Below are 24,712 nucleotides of genomic sequence, written 5' to 3'. Positions count from 1 at the left end.
CTGAAATTGACCTACAACATATCTGACACTCCCTCACCTTTATGTAAGGGAGTTCTTGATCTAACACCACCAGGGGAATCTCCTTGATATGTCTGCTAATTCCTACAACTTGCAGGTGTATTTCGTTGTATTTGTGGGTTATCTGCTAAACGATGTGATGCTATGATCTTTTTTTCTTTTAATTTAGAGGCATATTCCCATATTTATGTTGTATATATGTTGTTGCGTTAAAGACCTTTCAGGAGGGTCTCAGGGAAGGCTGCCATATCGATCTCCAGCTATAAAACCAAAGTATTGATATTAAAACTATTGACTTACGGTACTTACAAGTGCTGATGGAATTAAATATATACGCATAGGGATACAAGTGTGTGGTCCATATATATGTGTATATATTACTTGTTAAAGATGCACCACAATTATGCCAAATTAATAAAAGAATTCTTGGCTACACTCAAAGCAAGGGTGGGATGCATTGCAGTCATCAAAACAGCATTGTTGCCAAAACTTCAGAACACTTCGAATACAACTGCCAAAAGAGTTTCTACATAGCTTGCAAAAAAACCCCCAAAAAACAGACTTTATATTTTGGCTACATCATTGCTATCTGACGCTCTGGGCGTACCTTCGTTTAATCATAGTGCCTGGGAGACACATGGGATCCACTACCTATACCAGGGGTAGGCAACCTTCGGCTCTACAGATGTTTTGGACTACATCTCCCATAATGCTTTTACAGCCATATTGCTGGCAAAGCATCAAGGGAGATGTAGTCCACAACATCTGTAGAGCCGAAGGTTGCCTACCCCTGACCTATACCAATAACATGACAAGAGCTAATTGAGGACACACCAAGATAGTCTATCCCACTTCCAATTACAGAGTAATATAATATTCCCCTACTTACAACTCAAATCACTCCTGTCTATGACAAAAGCTAGTGACCAACACCAAGTGCCGGGTCTACTCCTCTCAAGCTTTAAACAAATATGTGTACAATTATTACCAAATTAAACTCTCCCTATGCTATACTCTACTGAGCGGAGACACACCCGGGGAGACAAGAGATTCAAGGAAGCTTGGCACAAGGAATTGGAGCAGATCATTGACAAAGCACATTGGGTGTAAACATTTACAGCTCATAGAGGGATAACCTCCTGTGCATCCCACCTAGAGTAATGTACAGATGGCATATGGTCCCAGTCAGTCTACCACATCCGGGGCCAGGTTACCCTAGTAATTGCTGTCAATCAGGGATAGGGACAATTCTCCACATTTGGTGGAAGTGCCCACGCATTCGACAATACTGGAATATGGTAATTGGTGTTATAACGTCAGTGATAAATTCTCCCTGGACTATACTCCAGAGGTGTGCTTGCTGTTTAGGTTTCCAGACAAACGGCCTCAAAATCTCTGCATGGTAGGCTTCGAGGTCCTAACTGAAGCTAACACACTAATAGCCCAATCATGGATATCTACATCCACTCCATCTTATAAGGATCTGATCGATCTGATCTCCTTAAACTGGTCTTATGAGAATATGATGGCATAGCAATCTGGCCCAAGAAAGAGAACTCTGGGTGCGCTGACTCTGAGGGATACATTTGTAACTAACAGTGAGCCAGGTGGTGTTGGAGTTTGGTCTGATAGAGGTTGTATTAACAGGCATCATAACCTAGATGTGGACGTTACTAAGTAGCAACCTGTATGGGTACACATTGAAATCTATAGAGAAGATGTAATATTAATTACTGCTTTGTAAAACTGTTGCTACCTCTCAACCCTCCACCTGTGCCCCTTTTGGCTTGTTGGTTATCCCCACCCCCTGTTCTTTTCTTAAATCCCCCTCTTTTTTTTTCTTCTTTCTTTCAATGTTTACATATTTACAATGTTCACACTTTCCAGAACTACACTAAGCTTGTATTAAAAGGATGTGATGTAACTACAACTGCAATGTACTAATCAAAACTATAGCATGTGATGTAACTTTACCAGGACACGATTGTTAATGCATAACTGACCATGTTTCCCCCCCTTTATATATGCAAAAAAAAAAGCAATAAAAATTGTCAAATTTAAAAAAATTAAATAAAAGGCACGTGGTTTCCAAAGACTATGAGGATAACATGATCACCATATTTTCGGCCATGGTGCTTGGAATGTCCCTTTAAAAGTGAAGATGGCTAAACTGCTGGTAACTCAAGGTGCCTTTCATCTGATGCAGGTCAGACCCCTCTGCAGGCTCTGAAAGATGGGCTTTTGCACCGCAAATCTGCCCATGTTAAAAAACCATATTGTTTCATAATGATGCAACGTCCACATGCCTGGCACCTACTGAAATAGCAATTATGGCACACCCTCGGCAGCTCCTTAGTCGCAGGTTATTATATAAAGTTCTGTTAACAGGCTCTCTATCTCCGCCAAGTACGCTTCTAAAGATAGAAAGGCCATTTTGTGTAGTCTTAGAACAGATCTGTCTCTGATGTAATTATTCATGTATGAGGTTGTAATTCTGCTTCCCCCAGACGTAGCAGTGTGCTAGACGTAGTGGATGTCCTTTTTATATGACATTATTCCCTGTTTAACAGTAGCAATGTCAGATGCCAGCGGTATAAAATTAAATCATTTTTACTACACTATGGTGAGATAAGGACGGCTTCAACAACTTATTTTTTACAACTTGCGAAAAATATGTAAGGGTTTAGAACAGTGCAGAATATATGTCACTGATCGCGTGAACAACATCCTAAGGCTACAGTGGCAATCACCAAACGGAGAAGTTTAAGGATTTGTCATCCCTGACAGATCTGCATGTTCTACATGAGGGAATCCGCACGTTACCAGTGCAGGATGGATTTAATCATTTAAAGAGCTGTAAGACTGACTAGCATGAGGGAATGCACTTGAAAATGTTTGCACTAGATGTGCGACGGTTGTGAATTTTAGGGGCAGACGTGGGTGCGAGCCAGTCCGAGCTCACCTTTGCTCTTAGAGGTGGAATGCCATAGGAATCCACTACTGATATGATATGTATCAGGTAGAAGCTGCTGTAATCTCCTCCCTTTACCAACTTTTGCCAGCAGTTGGTGTATCCTAGATTGTAAGCTTGTTTGAGCAGGACTATCTTCACCTCTTGCATCTGTCGGCACTATTTTGTCTGTCAAATATTTGCTGTAAAGTACTGGAGAAATGGTTAGCGCTATAAAACTGATGATAATAACAAATACGTTGTCTACTATGGCATTCAAATTTCAATTAAACAGTATAAATGAGTTTTCCATACAGGTTCTTCCTATAGGAATGAATGTATAGTGACAGTGCCGTTTTGACATCCCCTGTTTGCCAATGTCTGTGCAGATGGGGTTTGTAATTGCAATCTAAGTATGCAAGCAGACACAGAATATCTAGCCCTGAAGCAGGAATCCAAATATGCTGATAACACTAATACATAAAAGTAATTGAGGGAATATTTTATTATTTTTAAAAGCAAAGTAAAACCATGCAATGTTTTCCTGCAGTGGCAGATGGAATACTGCAAGTCTTCTTATTCCGACCAAGCAGGTGGCAGCTAAATTGTTACCCCTCCCCCCCCCCCCCCCCCCCCCCCCCCACACAAAATGCAAATGTCTCAGGATTATGCATCCCATCCCCAACTCTACAGGGACCAAAATGCTTCTGATTCTCCCAGGGTGAAGGTTCCAGTCTCAGCAGAGAGCGAAGGTGATCCAGTCAGTAAATCCAGTAATCCATCAAAAAAAAAATATTTCTCAAATTAGGATTATAAAAAGCGAACGTGGGCATGTTCTAAGGCTCTCTATTGCAGCGGAGACACACGGAGCAGCAATACAGATGTGGAGCCAGAGGTTCCCTGCACTGATTAACAGCCCTGTGTTTTCAATCTGTGTAAAACAAGTGAACCAGAAGCCTTGCATTAGTTCCCCGTCCTCGCCTAGTGTATTGCATTAGGGTTACATCAGAAAGAGCCAGCCATAATAAACAGCGAGGAGTGTTATCACAGCATGCTCACTGAAGCCTTACTAAGGACTTCCTGTAAGTTCTATCCATTCTTGTGACGGATGCTCTCTTATTCCTGCTAAGTATATTACCACCCAGAGGTGTACTGTCTACAAGATGAAAATAGACAAGGAATGTATATCATGATTCGCGTGGTACACCGTGCCCACAAACATTAATATTAACTGAGGAGTAAGCTGTGATCCTCGGTGCATTCCACTAAAAGCTATGACTGGCACACAGGGATCAGCATATTTTAAAGGGAACTCGTCAGATTTCGAATGCTGCTTTTGTCAAAGTATTCACTGAAAACGGGTTTGGTTTTATCCAATAATGTACAAATAAAATGAAATGTAGAAACCCACACAACTGTATTTACCTTTATCATGGAGCAGAAACCGATACTATCCGGGTTATTTACTAAACTGAGAATTCAGAGGAAATTATAAATTTAAGGCTAAAAACGCGGAATTGGAAAAAGTCATATGTTTCTAGTTCGGCTTTGGTTGAGTTTGAAATTCGCTCTGAATTCCCAAGACTTTCCATATTAGTGAATAGCACTCTAAGCTTCTATTTGCAATGGAATGTGTGCCAGGACTGAACTGGATTTTGAGGTCAACTGATAAATCTTTAACGGACATTTAAAAGGAAACACAGCATCACACGAAAGCAAAAGTTAACACAGGTTATAGGAGATTTTCAAGGTTTTATTCAATGGTGGGTTTTCCAGAGAATCAATTTTGCTTGACCCAGCGCCGAGGTCAAGTTGCCACCGCAGTCCGAGGCTCCTCAGGTGACATCACTTCTTCTTGCCAGAGTAGGAGGGAGGTCAGTGAAGGCAGGCTGAGGGAGGACATGGGCAGTATGTGTGCGTAGGGTTTTATTATATATTTGTTTTTTTGTTTTTGTTTTTTTTACGGAGGGGGGGGGGTTATCAGGCCCTCTACCAGCTGTTCTTAGAACTGCACTCCTTTGGACAGAGACCTCAGATATCCCACCTGCTATCTACTGAATTTCACATACATATTGTGATTTTAAAGCACAAGCAGGTCTATTTACTGAAAGACGATGATTTATAAACCAGAGTTTAGCTTCATAGAGAAGTCAAAATATACCGGACAGTGAATGTATCGATGTTTTTCTATCACGGGCTTCTCCAGGACAATGTTACGTGGCTCACCCTGAGGAATAAGGAGAGCGTCAACCAACAAACAAGAACAATGTACGTAGTAAGTTGTGAGAAGCACTGGGAATGAACAGCATTCTAACTGAGCCCTACCTTTCAGAAACAGACTCCATAAGGTTAAGTTAATTCCAATTACATCTGCTAGTTCTCAAATTGCTTATTCATAAACACAAAACAGTCTCCTTTTACTTTATCTCCCACTCAAAGTTTCCTGCCATCCGCTATTTCTATCTGTACAATAGAGTTCTTCTAATTCCCCTGCATAATTATGGCGAGGGAAGGGGAAATTTAAATGGTCCTGTCACTAAACAGAAGAAGCACGATGATGGGCACAGGGTGAATTTTATTCTAGGTATGTTCTCCTATTGTAGAGAACATACTATTCTGCTTAGACTTTGTTGGCCTTGCCAGGAAGCAATTTTCAGCATGTGTTATATGACGATGTATTTTAAAAGCCAATTTGAAAATACCATTTATAACGGAGTCCGGGGAATAGAGTGCCATGGGCAGTAACAAACACCCTGCTACATTACATCGAGTGGGCAGCTGCAATTGAAGCCACGGAATCATTTGTCACTTTCAGCTTACACAAGCTCAGTCAATGCCAATTTATTTCAGAGAAAATAGTTTTAATGGCACAAAGTTATACGTAACTTGAATTAAAGTTTGCACTGAGCCAGTCTGAAAAAAATGAAGACTCGTGGCAGAATAGTTCTTGTAGGGTACTGCCATAGTGAATATTGAGCTCAAAGAAATGAATGAAATAGGCCTACTTGGCAGTGAGGTGGATAAGAAACACTCAATAATATGGAAAGATTTAGTTGTAGAGGTTAGGCATAAACAGATGATGAAACATTGTAGACAACCTCTATATTCTGTAAACTGCCTAAGCCAGGCTGATTGCAGATACACTGAATATTCAAGCTTATAGTTCTACGCCATTAGCATTATATATAAACTATAGCTCTACAGCTATACAGAGAGAACCAGAGTCTCTGTACGTATCCCGGTACATCCAAATCAGTTTCTATTGACAGATCAGCTGAATCCAGGCAACAGCAGGGATCGTATTAGATACTCTCTAACTGTTAAAATTAATAATATTAATAGACAGTTAACCCAGAAGACAGCATTAGCTTTTAACTAGTTTTCAAATGCATCCTTAGACTCAATGTTATGATTACCTCCCTTAATTAATACGACTTCCTATTGCTCAGGATGAGTTTATGCCAAGGGAACAATTACAAGTCCTATTTCCTCTGGCATAAATTCCAATCATGTCTGATCAGTTTACGTCTAAACAAACTGTTGACATTTCATTTGTTAATTAGAATTATTTCTATTACCATAAATGAATGCCATGACAACTGAACCTTCTTAAAATGTTACTGGAATGATATAAACTCATTAGAGGATCTGGCAGTAACATCTTCCCAACTACGTCCGCACCAGCTTGAATCTTTCTTATACCGCATGCCAAGACAATGGGTCAGGTTGGTGCATTATACATAATAATGTTACTATTATCCACTAAAAGAGCTTTGACATGGATCGGTTGATCTCCTAATACAATCAGCCAGGTACACCTTAAAGGTTTACTTCCTGCACCATGAGCACTTGAGTGATCTGAAGTGGGTATAGTGCATGGAGTCTGTATGTGCAGCTTTCCACTATGGGATGTAGCACATACCGAGTTTAACCCCTTTGCTGCCAGATGTGTAACAGCATCTTCGGCAGCATGACGTTGTATCATCAGCCAGCCTTGAAGAAGAGTTCTAGGGTAGCTAATGTCAATTCTGTGCAAATCTAAATACACATATCCTCATTCATTGGCTGAGAACAGTCATCTGAAACTCTCGGCCAATTAATGAGCGGCAGGATCTACACCCAACATCTGTAGGTCTGAAGAAGTCAAATGTTATAAAACCTGCATCACAGAAGGACCAGGTAAGAGGGCAAAATGTAAAACTGTTTGCCCAATTACTGGTATCCGGCACCTGGGTACATTTACCATCATAACCACCTCAACTGTCTGTAACGTTTTAATTCTTTATTTACACATTATTCAGCATCGCCACTCAACAGCGGTCTTGTCTCTAAATTAGGATGCTGCGTAAATAACTAATAAACCGAATGAAGTATTAAAAACAACCTATTATATGTAAAACATTGATGTAGTCCACAAACATTTGCAATGGCCAAGGTTAGCAATGATTGCACGAGAAGTTATCTTACACTTACTCAGTAATGTATAAAATAGGTAGAACAAACAATAGAAACAAGCAATATAGTGCAATATGTTTTAGAAATTAATCTGTTTCTTTTTTTTTCTTTTTCTTTTTTTATATTTGGCATTGCATAATGAATAGACCATGCTGATACATGTATGTATATGTATGTATTTGATGTTTGATTCCAATTAAGGGTTAAACTCCTCTAGGCTCAGTTACCTACTGTTTGTTCGACCTATTTTGTACTTTCACATGGTTGGGGAACTATAAGTATAGAGTGAGCACTTATATTTGTACCTTTTCTTCACACTTAGCAATGTGTACTACTGGGATCAATACAAATGTTTACACAATATGTTTACTATATCATTACAATGACAGAGAACCAGGAGACAAGGCTTATAGGACATCAAATAACACAGGGCAAATGCGGTAAAGGTTTTAATGAGCATTGCGTATCACTGTTTGCGTTAAGTTAATTAGTGCTGTCAGTTGTGACACAGCAATGTGCCTCAGTCTCGTGTTCTTGTCATTAGAAATTAATACGTATGTATCGCCTTTCTCTCTGGAGCTGTAGATCGCGACTGTGTTTGTGATTTTAGATTTTTTTCTATTCTGTTCTTTGATGTTTGCTTATACGCTAGACCTTATTCCAAAGAAATATCTGAACAATTTCAACTTGTTTTATATTAATTTACATTAAAGACTAAAACAAAGAAACAAAAGACAATGCACTGGGGGCAGATTAGACCAGCACACTCAGACTATTGTTGCCTTAATATTGTGTAGAAGTGTACTATCAGAGCGGCTGCGGGGAGTTTGAGTTGTGGATGACAGGTAAATAGCTATTTTTTTTCTTCTCTCTGTCCTAAAAATAGTTTGACAGAAAAATGGACTTGACATACCCTCACAGCACCATAACCACTAAAAAGACCTGTTGTGGTTATGGTGCCTAGAGTGCCCCTTTACAATACAGCCAAACATACTATACATCCTTGTTCGCAGGACGGGTGGAGTGTTTAACACCCTGTGCATATACACACACATTATTATTTAGTATGAATAAAACCTAAAGAAAATTAAAAAAATGTAAATCATTTTGCACACCAAAAAAAACAACAACAACAACAACAACAAAAAAACGAATATACATTTGTCAGTTTTAGGCCAAATATTACAAGATGTCAATATTGATGTAAAGTTAAAAACTGTGCCTCTAATTTCGGAGATCCCTTCCTTTCTTCTCCCTAAAGAAATTACACAGATGTATTGTTCATATATTGAATTAAAAAAAATACACAATACAGCAGCAGAGCAGGATGTATACCCCTTGAAATGATTCGGAGCAGATAGTCAACTCCCAGCTCATAGGCCACAATTGTTTTTCTTGTATATAGTGCAATATGGTATATATATATTTTATTTTAATTTTTGTTATGCACAATAAAGACCTTCAATGTCTTCATGTATGTTTGAATAGTGTTTTTATTTTTCTAGCTTTGAATTTATGGTGAGGAGACAGCTTCTAGTTAACACTTCCTGCATCCTAGCTTGTTATATCTAACAGGGTTTATTTACTACAGTGAAAACTCACAGGAAGTCAACGTGAATTTCAAATTTAAGGCTAAACTAGTTGAGCTGGAAAAAGTCAGCTATGCTTCCAGTTCAGCTACTTTGGTCTAAAAAGCGAAATTCCAGACAATTTTAGTAAATATCTCTACCAGTGAGATTTGCTAATCAAAGGAAAACTAGGGGGGGGGGAAATCAGCATCACGGTGGAACATCAGCCAAACATGTTACCATTTCATCATTTAATTCCAACTCACCTAAAGCGTGTTCCGATGCTGGAGTTCAATCTCCATTTCATGGGATCAGATAAATATATGTGGCACCGACTCCACGGCTGGATCCTGTTTGATAATTACAATGATATTAACAAATAAATACATGGGGATTTAATAATAAATTAATTGCAGCCTAAAATTACGTATCTTCAGACCCACTTTGTGCACGTTATGCCGTCATTTACTAATTCATTGCTAAAACCTGGAAGATGTACAACTTGTGAGCAGTTGTTTTATGTTTTATGTTTAAAGCTTGCCGTTATTTAACCCCTTAGCTGCCAGGCCATTTCAAACAATTCTTGGAATTGTTTTCCATGAATTTATACAATGATAACAGTGATTTTTGTTAGTTACCTTCACAAATAACGTTGTTTTTCAGCAAATCATGCACTTTAAAAGCAAATAGCTTTAGTTCGCACGATTTATATTTGTTTGTTACGCCCTCACTATAACAAATATCTGGGCACACGTAGATCCAATTGCAGACGTTTAATGAACAGTTGACCAGTGATGCTGTTTTGTATTTGCCATTCCTATGGCCACCGAACTCCAGCTTCCTTCTTTTTATTTTCTTTATGTGGGCAATTTGAGAGTGTGGTTTTATTGCTACCCGGTGCCTAGAATCTCCATGGGATTTCTTTGTTTACACTGTGTACTTACATTTAAGATGGCGGTGATGTCACTGACATTATTTGGGATCTGGTCCATGATGGCTGCCACACACTGGTGGAGGTGTCTTGTTTACGTGAGTACAAAGGATATGCATTTTCCAATTACCGTATATTCATTGTTTTAATGTATTTGCAATGTTTTATTTCATTTATGCTGTCATTCAATATTGGATTAATTGGGTTTTTTTGAGGCTTGAAAAAGGCTCCTGTTTGAGCCAAAACATTAAATCCTCATTTCTATTAAAAGTCTGTAATTGGATCTGTGTGTGCCCAGATATTTGTTATTTCTATTAACTATTGGGGTCTTGTCGTCACCCTAGTTTATGTGGCTTAAAAATCCTCTTATTTTGACGAGTGCTAGTTCTGTTTATTGAGATACCCCCTCACTCTGTGAGTCTGTTACCCCCTCACTCAGACAGTAACCCCCTCACTCAGTTATCCTCTCACTCTGTGAGTCTGTTACCCCCTCACTCAGACAGTAACCCCCTCACTCAGTTATCCTCTCACTCTGTGGGTCTGTTACCCACTCACTCAGACAGTAACCCCCTCACTCAGTTGTCCTCTCACTCTGTGGGTCTGTTACCCCCTCACTCAGACAGTAACCCCCTCACTCAGTTATCCTCTCACTCTGTGGGTCTGTTACCCCCTTACTCAGACAGTAACCCCCTCACTCAGTTATCCTCTCACTCTGTGGGTCTGTTACCCCCTCACCCAGACAGTAACCCCCTCACTCAGTTACCCTCTCACTCTGTGGGTCTGTTACCCCCTCACTCAGACAGTAACCCCCTCACTCAGTTATCCTCTCACTCTGTGGGTCTGTTACCCCCTTACTCAGACAGTAACCCCCTCACTCAGTTACCCTCTCACTCTGTGGGTCTGTTACCCCCTCACTCAGACAGTAACCCCCTCGTTACCCACTCACTCTGTGGGTCTGTTACCCCCTCACTCAGACAGTAACCCCCTCACTCGGTTATCCTCTCACTCTGTGGGTCTGTTACCCCCTCACTCAGACAGTAACCCCTCACTCAGTTATCCTCTCACTCTGTGGGTCTGTTACCCCCTCACTCAGACAGTAAACCCCTCACTCAGTTATCCTCTCACTCTGTGGGTCTGTCACCCCCTTACTCAGACAGTAACCCCCTCACTCAGTTACCCTCTCACTCTGTGGGTCTGTTACCCCCTCACCCAGACAGTAACCCCCTCACTCAGTTACCCTCTCACTCTGTGGGTCTGTCACCCCCTCACTCAGACAGTAACCCCCTCACTCAGTTACCCTCTCACTCTGTGGGTCTGTTACCCCCTCACCCAGACAGTAACACCCTCACTCAGTTATCCTCTCACTCTGTGGGTCTGTTACCCCCTCACCCAGACAGTAACCCCCTCACTCAGTTATCCTCTCACTCTGTGGGTCTGTTACCCCCTCACTCAGACAGTAACCCCCTCACTCAGTTACCCTCTCACTCTGTGGGTCTGTTACCCCCTCAACCAGACAGTAACACCCTCACTCAGTTATCCTCTCACTCTGTGGGTCTGTTACCCCCTCACCCAGACAGTAACCCCCTCACTCAGTTACCCTCTCACTCTGTGGGTCTGTCACCCCCCCACTCAGACAGTAACCCCCTCACTCAGTTATCCTCTCACTCTGTGGGTCTGTTACCCCCTCACCCAGACAGTAACACCCTCACTCAGTTATCCTCTCACTCTGTGGGTCTGTTACCCCCTCACCCAGACAGTAACCCCCTCACTCAGTTATCCTCTCACTCTGTGGGTCTGTTACCCCCTCACTCAGACAGTAACCCCCTCACTCAGTTACCCTCTCACTCTGTGGGTCTGTTACCCCCTCACCCAGACAGTAACCCCCTCACTCAGTTATCCTCTCACTCTGTGGGTCTGTTACCCCCTCACTCAGACAGTAACCCCCTCACTCAGTTACCCTCTCACTCTGTGGGTCTGTTACCCCCTCACCCAGACAGTAACCCCCTCACTCAGTTATCCTCTCACTCTGTGGGTCTGTTACCCCCTCACTCAGACAGTAACCCCCTCGTTACCCTCTCACTCTGTGGGTCTGTTACCCCCTCACTCAGACAGTAACACCCTCACTCTGTGAGTCTGTTACCCCCTCACCCAGACAGTAACCCCCTCACTCAGTTACCCTCTCACTCTGTGGGTCTGTTACCCCCTCACTCAGTTACCCTCTCACTCTGTGGGTCTGTTACCCCCTCACTCAGTTACCCTCTCACTCGGTGGGTCTGTTACCCCATCACCCAGACAGTAACCCCCTCACTCAGTTACCCCCAACCTCACTCAGTTATCCTCTCACTCTGTGGGTCTGTTACCCCCTCACCCAGACAGTAACACCCTCACTCTGTGAGTCTGTTACCCCCTCACCCAGACAGTAACCCCCTCACTCAGTTACCCTCTCACTCTGTGGGTCTGTTACCCCCTCACTCAGTTATCCTCTCACTCTGTGGGTCTGTTACCCCCTCACCCAGACAGTAACCCCCTCACTCAGTTACCCTCTCACTCTGTGGGTCTGCTATCCCCTCACTCAGACAGTAACCCCCTCACTCAGTTACCCCCAACCTCACTCAGTTATCCTCTCACTCTGTGAGTCTGTTACCCCCTCACCCAGACAGTAACCCCCTCACTCAGTTACCCTCTCACTCTGTGGGTCTGTTACCCCCTCACCCAGACAGTAACCCCCTCACTCAGTTACCCTCTCACTCTGTGGGTCTGTTACCCCCTCACTCAGACAGTAACCCCCTCACTCTGTGGGTCTGTTACCCCCTCACCCAGACAGTAACCCCCTCACTCAGTTACCCTCTCACTCTGTGGGTCTGTTACCCCCTCACTCAGACAGTAACCCCCTCACTCTGTGGGTCTGTTACCCCTCACTCACTCACTCACATGTTAGATTCCGCCATCTCCTGTCAGCCTCTCATAATGAAAACAGTCAATATATAACAGAGAGACAAGGCCGCCAGCAACCCTTGCCATGCTCATCTATTAGCCACGCCCATTCCGGTCAGATGACACAGACTCCGCCCAGGTCCACCTCCAAGGAGCTGACTGACTGGGAAAGGGGGCGGGGAGTGATGCTGATTGGCAGGGAGGGAGCAGGAAGAAGGTGCATGGTAAGAATACTGTATGGTGCAGACAGAAGATGGTTGGTAGGGACATGGTGCAGACAGAAGATGGTTGGTAGGGACATGGTGCAGACAGAAGATGGTTGGTGGGGACATGGTGCAGACAGAAGATGGTTGGTGGGGACATGGTGCAGACAGAAGATGGTTGGTGGGGACATGGTGCAGACAGAAGATGGTTGGTGGGGACATGGTGCAGACAGAAGATGGTTGGTAGGGACATGGTGCAGACAGAATATGGTTGGTGGGGACATGGTGCAGACAGAAGATGGTTGGTGGGGACATGGTGCAGACAGAAGATGGTTGGTAGGGACATGGTGCAGACAGAAGATGGTTGGTGGGGACATGGTGCAGACAGAAGATGGTTGGTAGGGACATGGTGCAGACAGAATATGGTTGGTGGGGACATGGTGCAGACAGAAGATGGTTGGTGGGGACATGGTGCAGACAGAAGATGGTTGGTAGGGGCGTGGTGCAGACAGAAGATGGTTGGTGGGGACATGGTGCAGACAGAAGATGGTTGGTAGGGACATGGTGCAGACAGAATATGGTTGGTGGGGACATGGTGCAGACAGAAGATGGTTGGTGGGGACATGGTGCAGACAGAAGATGGTTGGTAGGGACATGGTGCAGACAGAAGATGGTTGGTGGGGACATGGTGCAGACAGAAGATGGTTGGTAGGGACATGGTGCAGACAGAATATGGTTGGTGGGGACATGGTGCAGACAGAAGATGGTTGGTGGGGACATGGTGCAGACAGAAGATGGTTGGTGGGGACATGGTGCAGACAGAAGATGGTTGGTAGGGACATGTTGCAGACAGAAGATGGTTGGTAGGGACATGGTGCAGACAGAAGATGGTTGGTGGGGACATGGTGCAGACAGAAGATGGTTGGTAGGGACATGGTGCAGACAGAAGATGGTTGGTAGGGACATGGTGCAGACAGAATATGGTTGGTGGGGACATGGTGCAGACAGAATATGGTTGGTGGGGACATGGTGCAGACAGAAGATGGTTGGTGGGGACATGGTGCAGACAGAAGATGGTTGGTAGGGACATGGTGCAGACAGAAGATGGTTGGTAGGGACATGGTGCAGACAGAAGATGGTTGGTGGGGACATGGTGCAGACAGAAGATGGCTGGTAGGGACATGGTGCAGACAGAAGATGGTTGGCAGGGACATGGTGCAGATCGAAGATGGTTGGCAGGGACATGGTGCAGACAGAAGATGGCTGGTAGGGGCATGGTGCAGACAGAAGATGGCTGGTGGGGACATGGTGCAGACAGAAGATGGCTGGTAGGGACATGGTGCAGACAGAAGATGGTTCGCAGGGACATGGTGCAGACAGAAGATGGTTGGTAGGGACATGGTGCAGACAGAAGATGGTTGGTAGGGACATGGTGCAGACAGAAGATGGTTGGTGGGGACATGGTGCAGACAGAAGATGGTTGGTAGGGACATGGTGCAGACAGAAGATGGTTGGTAGGGACATGGTGCAGACAGAAGATGGTTGGTGGGGACATGGTGCAGACAGAAGATGGTTGGTGGGGACATGGTGCAGACAGAAGATGGTTGGTGGGGACATGGTGCAGACAGAAGATGGTTGGTAGGGACATGGTGCAGACAGAAGATGGTTGGTAGGGACATGGTGCAGACAGAAGATGGCTGGTAGGGACATGGTGCAGACAGAAGATGGTTGGCAGGGACATGGTGCAGATAGAAGATGGTTGGCAGGGACATGGTGCAGACAGAAGATGGCTGGTAGGGGCATGGTGCAGACAGAAGATGGCTGGTGGGGACATGGTGCAGACAGAAGATGGCTGGTAGGGACATGGTGCAGACAGAAGATGGTTCGCAGGGACATGGTGCAGACAGAAGATGGTTGGCAGGGACATGGTGCAGACAGAAGATGGTTGGTAGGGACATGGTGCAGACAGAAGAGGGTTGGCAGGGACATGGTGCAGACAGAAGATGGTTGGCAGGGGCATGGTGCAGACAGAAGATGGTTGGCAGGGACATGGTGCAGACAGAAGATGGTTGGTAGGGACATGGTGCAGACAGAAGATGGTTGGTAGGGACATGGTGCAGACAGAAGATGGTTGGTAGGTACATGGTGGAGATAGAAGATGGTTGGTAGGGACATGGTGCAGACAGAAGATGGTTGGTAGGGGCATGGTGCAGATAGAAGATGGTTGGTAGGGACATGGTGCAGACAGAAGATGGTTGGTAGGGACATGGTGCAGATAGAAGATGGTTGGTAGGGACATGGTGCAGATAGAAGATGGTTGGTAGGGACATTGTGCAGATAGAAGATGGTTGGTAGGGACATTGTGCAGACAGAAGATGGTTGGTGGGGACATGGTGCAGACAGAAGATGGGTGGTAGGGACATGGTGCAGATAGAGGATGGCTGGTAGGGACATGGTGTAGATAGAAGATGGGTGGTAGCGACATGGTGCAGATAGAGGATGGCTGGTAGGGACATGGTGTAGATAGAAGATGGTGGTTGGCTGGGAGGGGCAGCAATAGTTTGAAAGAAGCTAAACACCTGTAAAGTCATTTAACACAATACACACCCTGTGATAACACCTAAATATCCAACACAGGGAGTGTGGCACCTGACCAAAGCATTACTAGGGGGAGGGAGTCAGAGATGGCACCATGCTTTGTTTACATGATTAACAAACTAGGTACTTAATATAATTATATGTCTCTGTATATGGCAATGAATGTGTGACTGCTCCACTTTAAAGGGACACTATAGTCACCTAAACAACGTTAGCATAAAAGGGACACTATAGGCACACAGACCACCTAATTTCACTGAAGTGGTCTGAGAGCAGTATCCCTGTCCCTCTTAGTCCTGCAATGTAAATCATTGCCGTTTTTAGAGAAACTGCAATGATTACATTGCAGGACTAACACTACAATCCCTCTAGTGGCTGTCAATCAGACATCCAGCGTCCGATAAATCCCTATAGAAAACCATTGTAGCAATGCTTTCCTACGGGGAGGGCCTAATGCGCTCACTGTACATGCACATTAACCCCTGTCGGAGGAGGCTTAGCATTTTTGAGTGTCTCTTCCCCCGAGCCCCTTTTTTGCATCTCTTCCCCAGTCCCTATGTCTCTTTCTCCCTGTCCCCAGGCCCTTTTTGTTTCTCTTTACTCCCCTCCTTAATCCCTTTGTAGTCTCTTTTCCCTGCCCACACTTCTATGTGAGGTCTCACCCCTCGTGTGCTTCCATATCTCCCTCCTTGTAGCATGGCAGCGCGGACCACAGTAGGGAATCTTCAGTAATCTCCCAGAGAAGCTTCCTGTCAGACCTAGTTGGAGATACAGAAGATCCCCTACTGCAGTCCACACAGCCATTCTGCAAGGAGGGGTTGGCAGGGTGGGGAGTGCTGTGCGGTGCGCTTCCCTCCTGAGAGTCATGCGGTCATTGCGACCCCCAGGAGCTGCCTTATAGTTGCGCCAGCCCTTTTGATGCATCCTGTCTTAAGTTTATGGAAGAAAAAAAGTAATAGAAAAAAAGTATGGGGTCGCACTCAGTCACAACAATTAAACACAGGGTGCTACTGAGCATAGGTCAGCAAAGAATCCAAGGAATATATGCAAATAGAATAAATCCCAGGCACTCACTGTGATTGTTCTCCAGGTAGATTTATTGCAACGTTTCGACCTATTCAGGTCTTTATCAAACTATGGAAGATCAGAATCTGTATGGAAATCCATTCTCTGAAAATACAGGTGGGCTCAAGCAGAGATATTGTAGCCCTAATTCTATAGCTTTTACTGGTATCGTCAATAATTTGTTCCAGGAACCCTTATATTGTATTTGCTTAGTAAGTTCCGCTAACATTAAAGGACATTCCAAACACCTTAAAGCACTTTATTCTGCTGAAGTGCTTTATGTGTGAAGAGTGTCTGCTTTTTTATTTTACAAAAAGTGAAGATTTCTATAGAAATTGTCACTTTTATAAATGAACCTTGTTACACCCCCCTGGCTGTCAATCAGACAACAGGTCCTGTTACTTCCTGGTTTGGTTAGCTTATTTGCACTGAACTCAAGAGGCAGCAATTGCCCAGAGCACCTGCCTTGCAAAGACTTCTCATTGGGCAGCCTGTGATTGGACAGCCACAGGAAATCTGGATGGGGTTAGTAGGGGAGTGCTTGCAAAGGCTACAAACAAGAGTTTTTACGAGCTGTTTTTAGATAAATCCCAATGAAGAATTGCATAATTAAACAAATGCATGTTTTCATTGGGGGTATATCTACTAAATAGTGATTTATAAACAGCTATCTATATATATGTGCTTGAGTAGTGGAGTGTCCCTTTAAGCAGCAATAGACAAACCATGTAATTGTAACCCCTTAAGGACCAAACTTCTGGACCAAAAGGGAATCATGACATGTCACACATGCCATGTGTCCTTAAGGGGTTAAGGATTGTTAGCCTAATTTCCATTCTACCTTTGTGGGATGTTCCAATTTTAATGGAGCCACAGGGTCCTAACACTTTTGATTCTTTAATAAGTGTTCAATCAATTTCCTTTGTATTTCATCTTCATGATTTGAATTGGTTACTCTAAGGACCATAACCACAACAGCGTATTGTATGATTTCAGTGTATTGTAGTGGTTATCGTGCTAGGAGTCAAACCTGGTCTCCCCTTGGCACTCAAGCCCAGGTTTGCATCTCCATTATCTCTGTGGGAGCAGGGAAACCAGGCTGGGGTGCCGATACTGGAAGGACTGCACCCAAAGGTTTCTTGCACCATAACCACTACAGTAGCAACAATAAGGGATCTCTGTGTTATTAAACTATGCAATTTTTAGAGCTTTTAGCTTATTTTTACATTCATGCTGATTCTTATTATTTTTCTACTAAACTAAGGTTATTTTATCACAATAAGTACAATGATCTACATCCAATGCACACTGTGCACAATGTTGCTAGTATTGTAATATTTCCTACACAACACAGACAATTTGTGTTTTGTTGTTTTCTGTTAAAGCTTGTTTCTTTTCTTATAGCTGTCTGTTGGGTTGGCAAATCTATTGTGGTTTTCTGATGAAGGTATCCCATACACGTGTGACATTGTTATGATAAAGTATTTTACATTTTGCCCTTCTTATTCAGCACTTCCAAAAATAGAACCTCGGAATCATCATTATTTTTCTTGTCTCCGACTCCGAGACAAGTGACATTTTACCTAATCTGTTCCATAGAGGCTGCATTCAGATTTTACCTTTAACAGTAGCAGATACTTGCATTCCATTCTCCATGCTCACTTGATCGGAATGAAAGTGGCATGTCACTTATCTTTGATTGAGAATCACAGAGCTCCCTAATGGGTCTCGTGTTTTCATTTTTTCATGTCCAGCATTAGAATAAAAATCGAGTGGATGTTGATAAAATGTATGAGATGGAGTGCTTCTAAAACCTCACCTGTTAAAATACATAACTAAAACGGCACATTCATTAGCTATGGTTAGCTGGTTAAACCACCCCAGTTAGTGAGGGGCAGTGCTTAATCATTCATTCTATCTATCAAGTTACATTACCCTAATCAGTCAGAGTTATTAATAGGGCATAGTTTTAATTAATAAGGTTGGAGCCTTCTCTACTTTGATTTGTCCGAGATATTGACCATGATTTAGGAGATTTGTGGTTTGAAGCTAAATCACTTAGAAGTTCAGTTTTGTACTTTGAAAATAAATACTTAAATGTATTTTTCCCACGTAACAGTGTATAAACCAATATATATAAAAAATACATTTTGGGTACCTTATTGCAACGCACCTGGCAACTTAATTTGGCAGTCTTTTCACTACACATACGGTAAGTTGTCTTAAGTTGAAATAACCTTGTTACGATCTCTGTACTCTACTATGATTTTGGTTTCATTGTGAAACAGTGTAACTAAAAAAAAAAAGTTCCATGCTACTAGCCAGGCCTTAAAATGACTTGCCACTGCTAACCCAGAGAGTTCATGGCAGACTCACTAGGGGTGAGTGTAACGGATCACCTGGCACCCCGACTTGGTACCTCCGTTAATGGATGCTCCTAGTGCTTCCTGAGGACTCCAAGCACTCTGGCAGACACCACAATCACCGAATCCGAGAAACCTTTTAAATTCTCCCAAGCATATGAATGCTGTAGACCATTGAATAGGAACCATACGAATAGGCTTGTACTCCTAGCAGTCAACTGGAACAGCATGCAATAAATCCTTCCCCCAATAATGAGACGACACATCACTTTGAGGGTTAAACAGGAACTCTGGACTGGCTCATCCAGCCTGGCTTTTATTTCCAACTCACACATACAGGCCACACCCAGGGGGAGGCATAAAAGAACCAATGACATAGATGTTACCTCCCACACATCCCCTCCCCTTAGTGTGACACATAATCCCATTATGCATACAGTGTAAAATATACTTTTACACAACTTTCATAACTTTAAAACCATACATCACATTCACATAAAAATACATATCCACAATCAATCCATTCAGGGGAACAACATATTAAAAAATGGCATGAATCCGACCAGGGGTTCAAACGTTACTAAAAGTATCTTTTGTTCCTTTCTGGCTGGCAGAAAAACATCCCCACAATGCACCCTGGTTTCCTCCCTTCTGCCCTGGAGTTAATTGGAGAAGTAATCCAATTACCCAGGACTAAAGGCAGACTCCATTAACCACATGGTTGCAAAACAACATAAAACACTTTAAAATACATAAAGTCACATTTACACATAACACACAGACATTTCACCTATCCCCAGATAGCTGGGATCTGCACGCACAAAACTACCGAATAGCGCGCAGATCCTACTCACACAGTACAATTGCCATGGAGCTAAAGTCTTTCCCATAGTCTTTCATTATATGAATAGGCTCCATGGTATGGCTATCTGGGGTATCACATTCCCATAAAGTCTGGTCCATAGTCCAAAGGCAAGAGGCGGGCAATCAGCCCCCTCCAAGGACACGTGGCGAGGTCGGTTTCGCCACACTTCTCCCCTTTACCCCCCAGACTAACAGGGTACTTGACCTCCTGCCGGTCAGTGCCCTTGTTAGTCCAGCAGCCCACCCACAAGACAGAAACAGCAGAGCAGCCCACCCACAATAAACAGTTACTACACCTGGGTGAGGGAGAATCTTGTCCAGGTTCAGGTGCCTCACCATGGCTGTGTGGGGGACTGGTAGGCTGCCTTGGTAGGTTGCTGAGGGGGCAGAGACCAGCGGTACTCTGTCCTGTTGCCAGCACTACCACGGGAGTAGTCTGGTTGGAGCCTGGTTGCTGGAGACCGACTGTCTCCCCTTTAAATACACCGCTCTGCTGCTGGAGACCGACTGTCTCCCCTTGAGTTACACCGCTCTGCTGCTGGAGACCGACTGTCTCCCCTTGAGTTACACCGCTCTGCTGCTGGAGACCGACTGTCTCCCCTTGAGTTACACAACTCTGCTGCTGGAGACCGACTGTCTCCCCTTTAGTTACACAGCTCTGCTGCTGGAGACAGACTGTCTCCCCTTTGGCTAAACAGCCCTGTTGTGGGGGGGGCAGGACCGACCGTCCCTACCCCCTGTGCTGGAAGTGCAGAGACCACGGTCCCATCTGCACAGGTGTGGGGCTTACAGTCTCCCCCTGGTACATTAAGCTGCCGCTGGGGAGAGGTGGTAACCAGCTCCTCTCCCATTAGAACACTCTGCCGCTGGGGAATGGAGACTGGGCTCTCTATTCCCTGTACATTAATGATCCGCCGCTGGGGAGAGGTGGTAACAATCTCCTCTCCCATGCATACTTCCCGTCTCTGCGGAGGGAGACCGACTGTCTCTCCTCCCAGCACAGAGTCCTGCTGTGGGGGAAAGGGGGCTGGGCTCTCTATTCCCTGCTGGATACTCTGCCGCTGGGGAATGAAGACCGGGCTCCCAATTCCCTGTACATTAATAATCTGCCGCTGGGGAGAGGTGGTAACAATCTCCTCTCCCATACATACTTCCAGTCTCTGCGGAGGGAGACCGACTGTCTCTCCTCCCAGCACAGAGTCCTGCTGTTGGGGAAAGGGGGCTGGGCTCCCAATTCCCAACAAATCACACTGCCGCTGGGGAGCGAGGATGGCCCCTTCAGCTCCCTGTAACTTGGGCACAGAGACCACGGTCCCATCTGCGCTGGTGTGGGGCTTACGGTCTCCCCTTGGTGGGTTAGGCTGCCGCTGGAGAGAGGGTGTAACAAGCTCCTCTCTCTGAACTGTAACCTGCCGCTGGGGAGCAAGGATGGCCCCTTCAGCTCCCTGTAACTTGGGCACAGAGACCACGGTCCCATCTGCGCTGGTGTGGGGCTTACTGTCTCCCCTTGGTATGCTAAGCTGCCGCTGGGGAGAGGGGATAACAGGCTCCTCTCCCTGAACCGTAGACTGCCGCTGGGGAGCAAGGACGGCCCCTTCAGCTCCTTGTAGCTTGGCCGCAGAGACCACGGTCCCATCTGCGCTGGTGAGGGGCTTACTATCTCCCCTTGGTGTGCTAAGCTGCCGCTGGGGAGGAAGGACGACACCTTCAGCTGCTTTTTTGTCTGCTAGACCCTGCAGATACGCTGCCGCTACTTTCCTTGTGCTCTGTATGTATTTCTCCTCCGGGGGTTCTGGTCCAAAGAAAGCCAGCAGCATTTTCATCATAGCGTCAAACTCCTGTTGACTGTAACTGGGCGCCATGCTTGCCCTGCCGACGTTGCTTCTTTTGTAGATAGGGGCGCTGTACGGGTACTAGCGTTGCCCTCCCTTTGTAATCCAAACGAACTGTGTCTCCGAGCTGCTTTACCTCACACTAGGACGCCATCCCACCGCTGCCACCAATGTAACGGATCACCTGGCACCCCGACTTGGTACCTCCGTTAATGGATGCTCCTAGTGCTTCCTGAGGACTCCAAGCACTCTGGCAGACACCACAATCACCGAATCCGAGAAACCTTTTAAATTCTCCCAAGCATATGAATGCTGTAGACCATTGAATAGGAACCATACGAATAGGCTTGTACTCCTAGCAGTCAACTGGAACAGCATGCAATAAATCCTTCCCCCAATAATGAGACGACACATCACTTTGAGGGTTAAACAGGAACTCTGGACTGGCTCATCCAGCCTGGCTTTTATTTCCAACTCACACATACAGGCCACACCCAGGGGGAGGCATAAAAGAACCAATGACATAGATGTTACCTCCCACACATCCCCTCCCCTTAGTGTGACACATAATCCCATTATGCATACAGTGTAAAATATACTTTTACACAACTTTCATAACTTTAAAACCATACATCACATTCACATAAAAATACATATCCACAATCAATCCATTCAGGGGAACAACATATTAAAAAATGGCATGAATCCGACCAGGGGTTCAAACGTTACTAAAAGTATCTTTTGTTCCTTTCTGGCTGGCAGAAAAACATCCCCACAATGCACCCTGGTTTCCTCCCTTCTGCCCTGGAGTTAATTGGAGAAGTAATCCAATTACCCAGGACTAAAGGCAGACTCCATTAACCACATGGTTGCAAAACAACATAAAACACTTTAAAATACATAAAGTCACATTTACACATAACACACAGACATTTCACCTATCCCCAGATAGCTGGGATCTGCACGCACAAAACTACCGAATAGCGCGCAGATCCTACTCACACAGTACAATTGCCATGGAGCTAAAGTCTTTCCCATAGTCTTTCATTATATGAATAGGCTCCATGGTATGGCTATCTGGGGTATCACATTCCCATAAAGTCTGGTCCATAGTCCAAAGGCAAGAGGCGGGCAATCAGCCCCCTCCAAGGACACGTGGCGAGGTCGGTTTCGCCACAGTGAGTTTCTGTTGACCAGAGATACATTTTCACTCACCAATGGCTAGTGTTGTGTGGAAATTGTAAGCCTAAATCTAGGTCATTTGCTTTAATGTAGATAATAACAGCCATACATCACCGACAAAATCCATAACAAATGTCTGGAGTTGCTGGATCTCTTTTGCAGAGAGAACCTGTCTGGATTTTCACTTCTAAATCTTTGTGATAGGTGGGGCGCCCTCTGAAATGGCAAAAGTGAGCTGACACATTTTGAGACTTTAACAGGGAATAACCATATGTCAAGCAATAAGGCTTTTATTATTTTAACGTTCCCTTGTATTCTGTTTGGGTTTATTTGCAGTAATTGTAAAATCATTTCCATGTATTCTCAAAATATATATACAAAATATTGTAGATATTTATTGCTTTATCCTTATTTGTCTCATCAGGGCGAATGTTCCCAGAAGTGTTACAACATCTTCATCATCGAAACCGTGTGTGTAGCATGGTTCTCCTTGGAGTTTTGTTTACGTTTTGTCCAGGCAAAAAGCAAATGCCAGTTCTTCAGGGGGCCATTGAATATTATCGATGTGTTGGCCATCTTGCCATACTACGTTTCACTCGTAGTGGAGGATGAACAAAAGACTCTTGACAAGCCTGGCAGCAACTCGTACCTGGAGAAGGTTGGACTGATTCTCCGAGTTTTACGTGCCTTGAGAATATTGTATGTGATGCGTCTTGCCAGGCACTCACTTGGTCTACAAACCTTGGGTCTCACAGTCCGAAGGTGTACAAGAGAGTTCGGGCTTCTCTTACTCTTCTTGTGTGTCGCTGTCACTCTTTTTGCTCCGCTGGTCCACCTAGCAGAAAATGAAATGGGGAGATGCCAAGAATTTACTAGTGTGCCTGCTTCCTATTGGTGGGCTATAATCTCGATGACCACGGTAGGCTATGGTGATATGGTTCCAAGAAGTGTTCCAGGACAAGTAGTGGCTCTCAGCAGCATTCTTAGTGGAATTTTAATCATGGCTTTTCCAGCAACCTCAATTTTCCACACTTTCTCTCGATGTTACGCAGAACTGAAGAGGGAGCAGGAAAGATTACAAAGCAGACTATTGAGGTTAAAAGATGCAAATCAGTCAGGTGAAAGCGATACCTTTAATGATACAGACAGTTTGGTCTCAGAAGATACATATAAGTATTTTTACTCCGCAAAATAAATGCTAATGTAACGGTAGGGCCATTACTTGAACAATAATCTGCCATTTTACAATAATCTGTCATTGAAGAATTACACAGAAATATTGCATCAGCCTGTGCATTAAAGGGTTAGCTGGTCTTACGTTATTAAACCAAATTTTGTTTGATCCAAAAGAGAACAAAAGGGTTGTTGGACCTTGCGCACAATTATCAGTGAGTATTAGCAAAGAGGGAATATGTACACTGTTTAAAGACTGTCAAATATCTACCAGTTGGATTTATTAAGATGAAAAATTATATTAAAATAATCTGGAATAAATATTCACTTTTTTTTTCAACTGTCAGGAATATGTCTCTATTCAACATCGTTGGGTTTTCATTAACATTTATGCAAATTATTAATATGTCAAAAATTAGTGTCCATGCATTTAAAGGGACAGTAAAGCCTGGGACAGCTAATTTACGGACAAACTTTGACCCGCACATCATTCAGGCTGTCAGTGTCCCAAACAGTTTGGCCGTCTGCTGTTTAGATGCCTTCAGACCTAGGGCAAGCAGACTGACATACATATTG

The 24,712-nt window shown here is 44.2% G+C and overlaps 1 protein-coding gene across 2 annotated transcripts in view; it reads left to right on the top strand.

The window, feature by feature from the left end:
* KCNG4 (potassium voltage-gated channel modifier subfamily G member 4) overlaps positions 1-24,400 on the top strand; it is a 44,745-nt gene extending 20,345 nt beyond the window's left edge. For both annotated transcript variants that reach the window (XM_063437273.1, XM_063437272.1), the window contains exon 3: positions 23,388-24,400. In XM_063437273.1, the coding sequence (XP_063293343.1) occupies positions 23,388-24,158 (771 nt within the window). In that variant the 3' untranslated portion in view covers positions 24,159-24,400. The remainder of the gene's footprint in view (positions 1-23,387) is intronic.
* The last annotated feature ends 312 nt before the right edge of the window (positions 24,401-24,712 follow it).

The sequence above is a fragment of the Pelobates fuscus genome, chromosome 12 (genome assembly GCF_036172605.1).
Source record: "Pelobates fuscus isolate aPelFus1 chromosome 12, aPelFus1.pri, whole genome shotgun sequence".
In the NCBI taxonomy this organism is placed as follows: domain Eukaryota; kingdom Metazoa; phylum Chordata; class Amphibia; order Anura; family Pelobatidae; genus Pelobates; species Pelobates fuscus.
The sequence above is the reverse complement of the archived record's forward strand: the minus strand, read 5'-3'. Positions and strand labels throughout refer to the sequence as shown.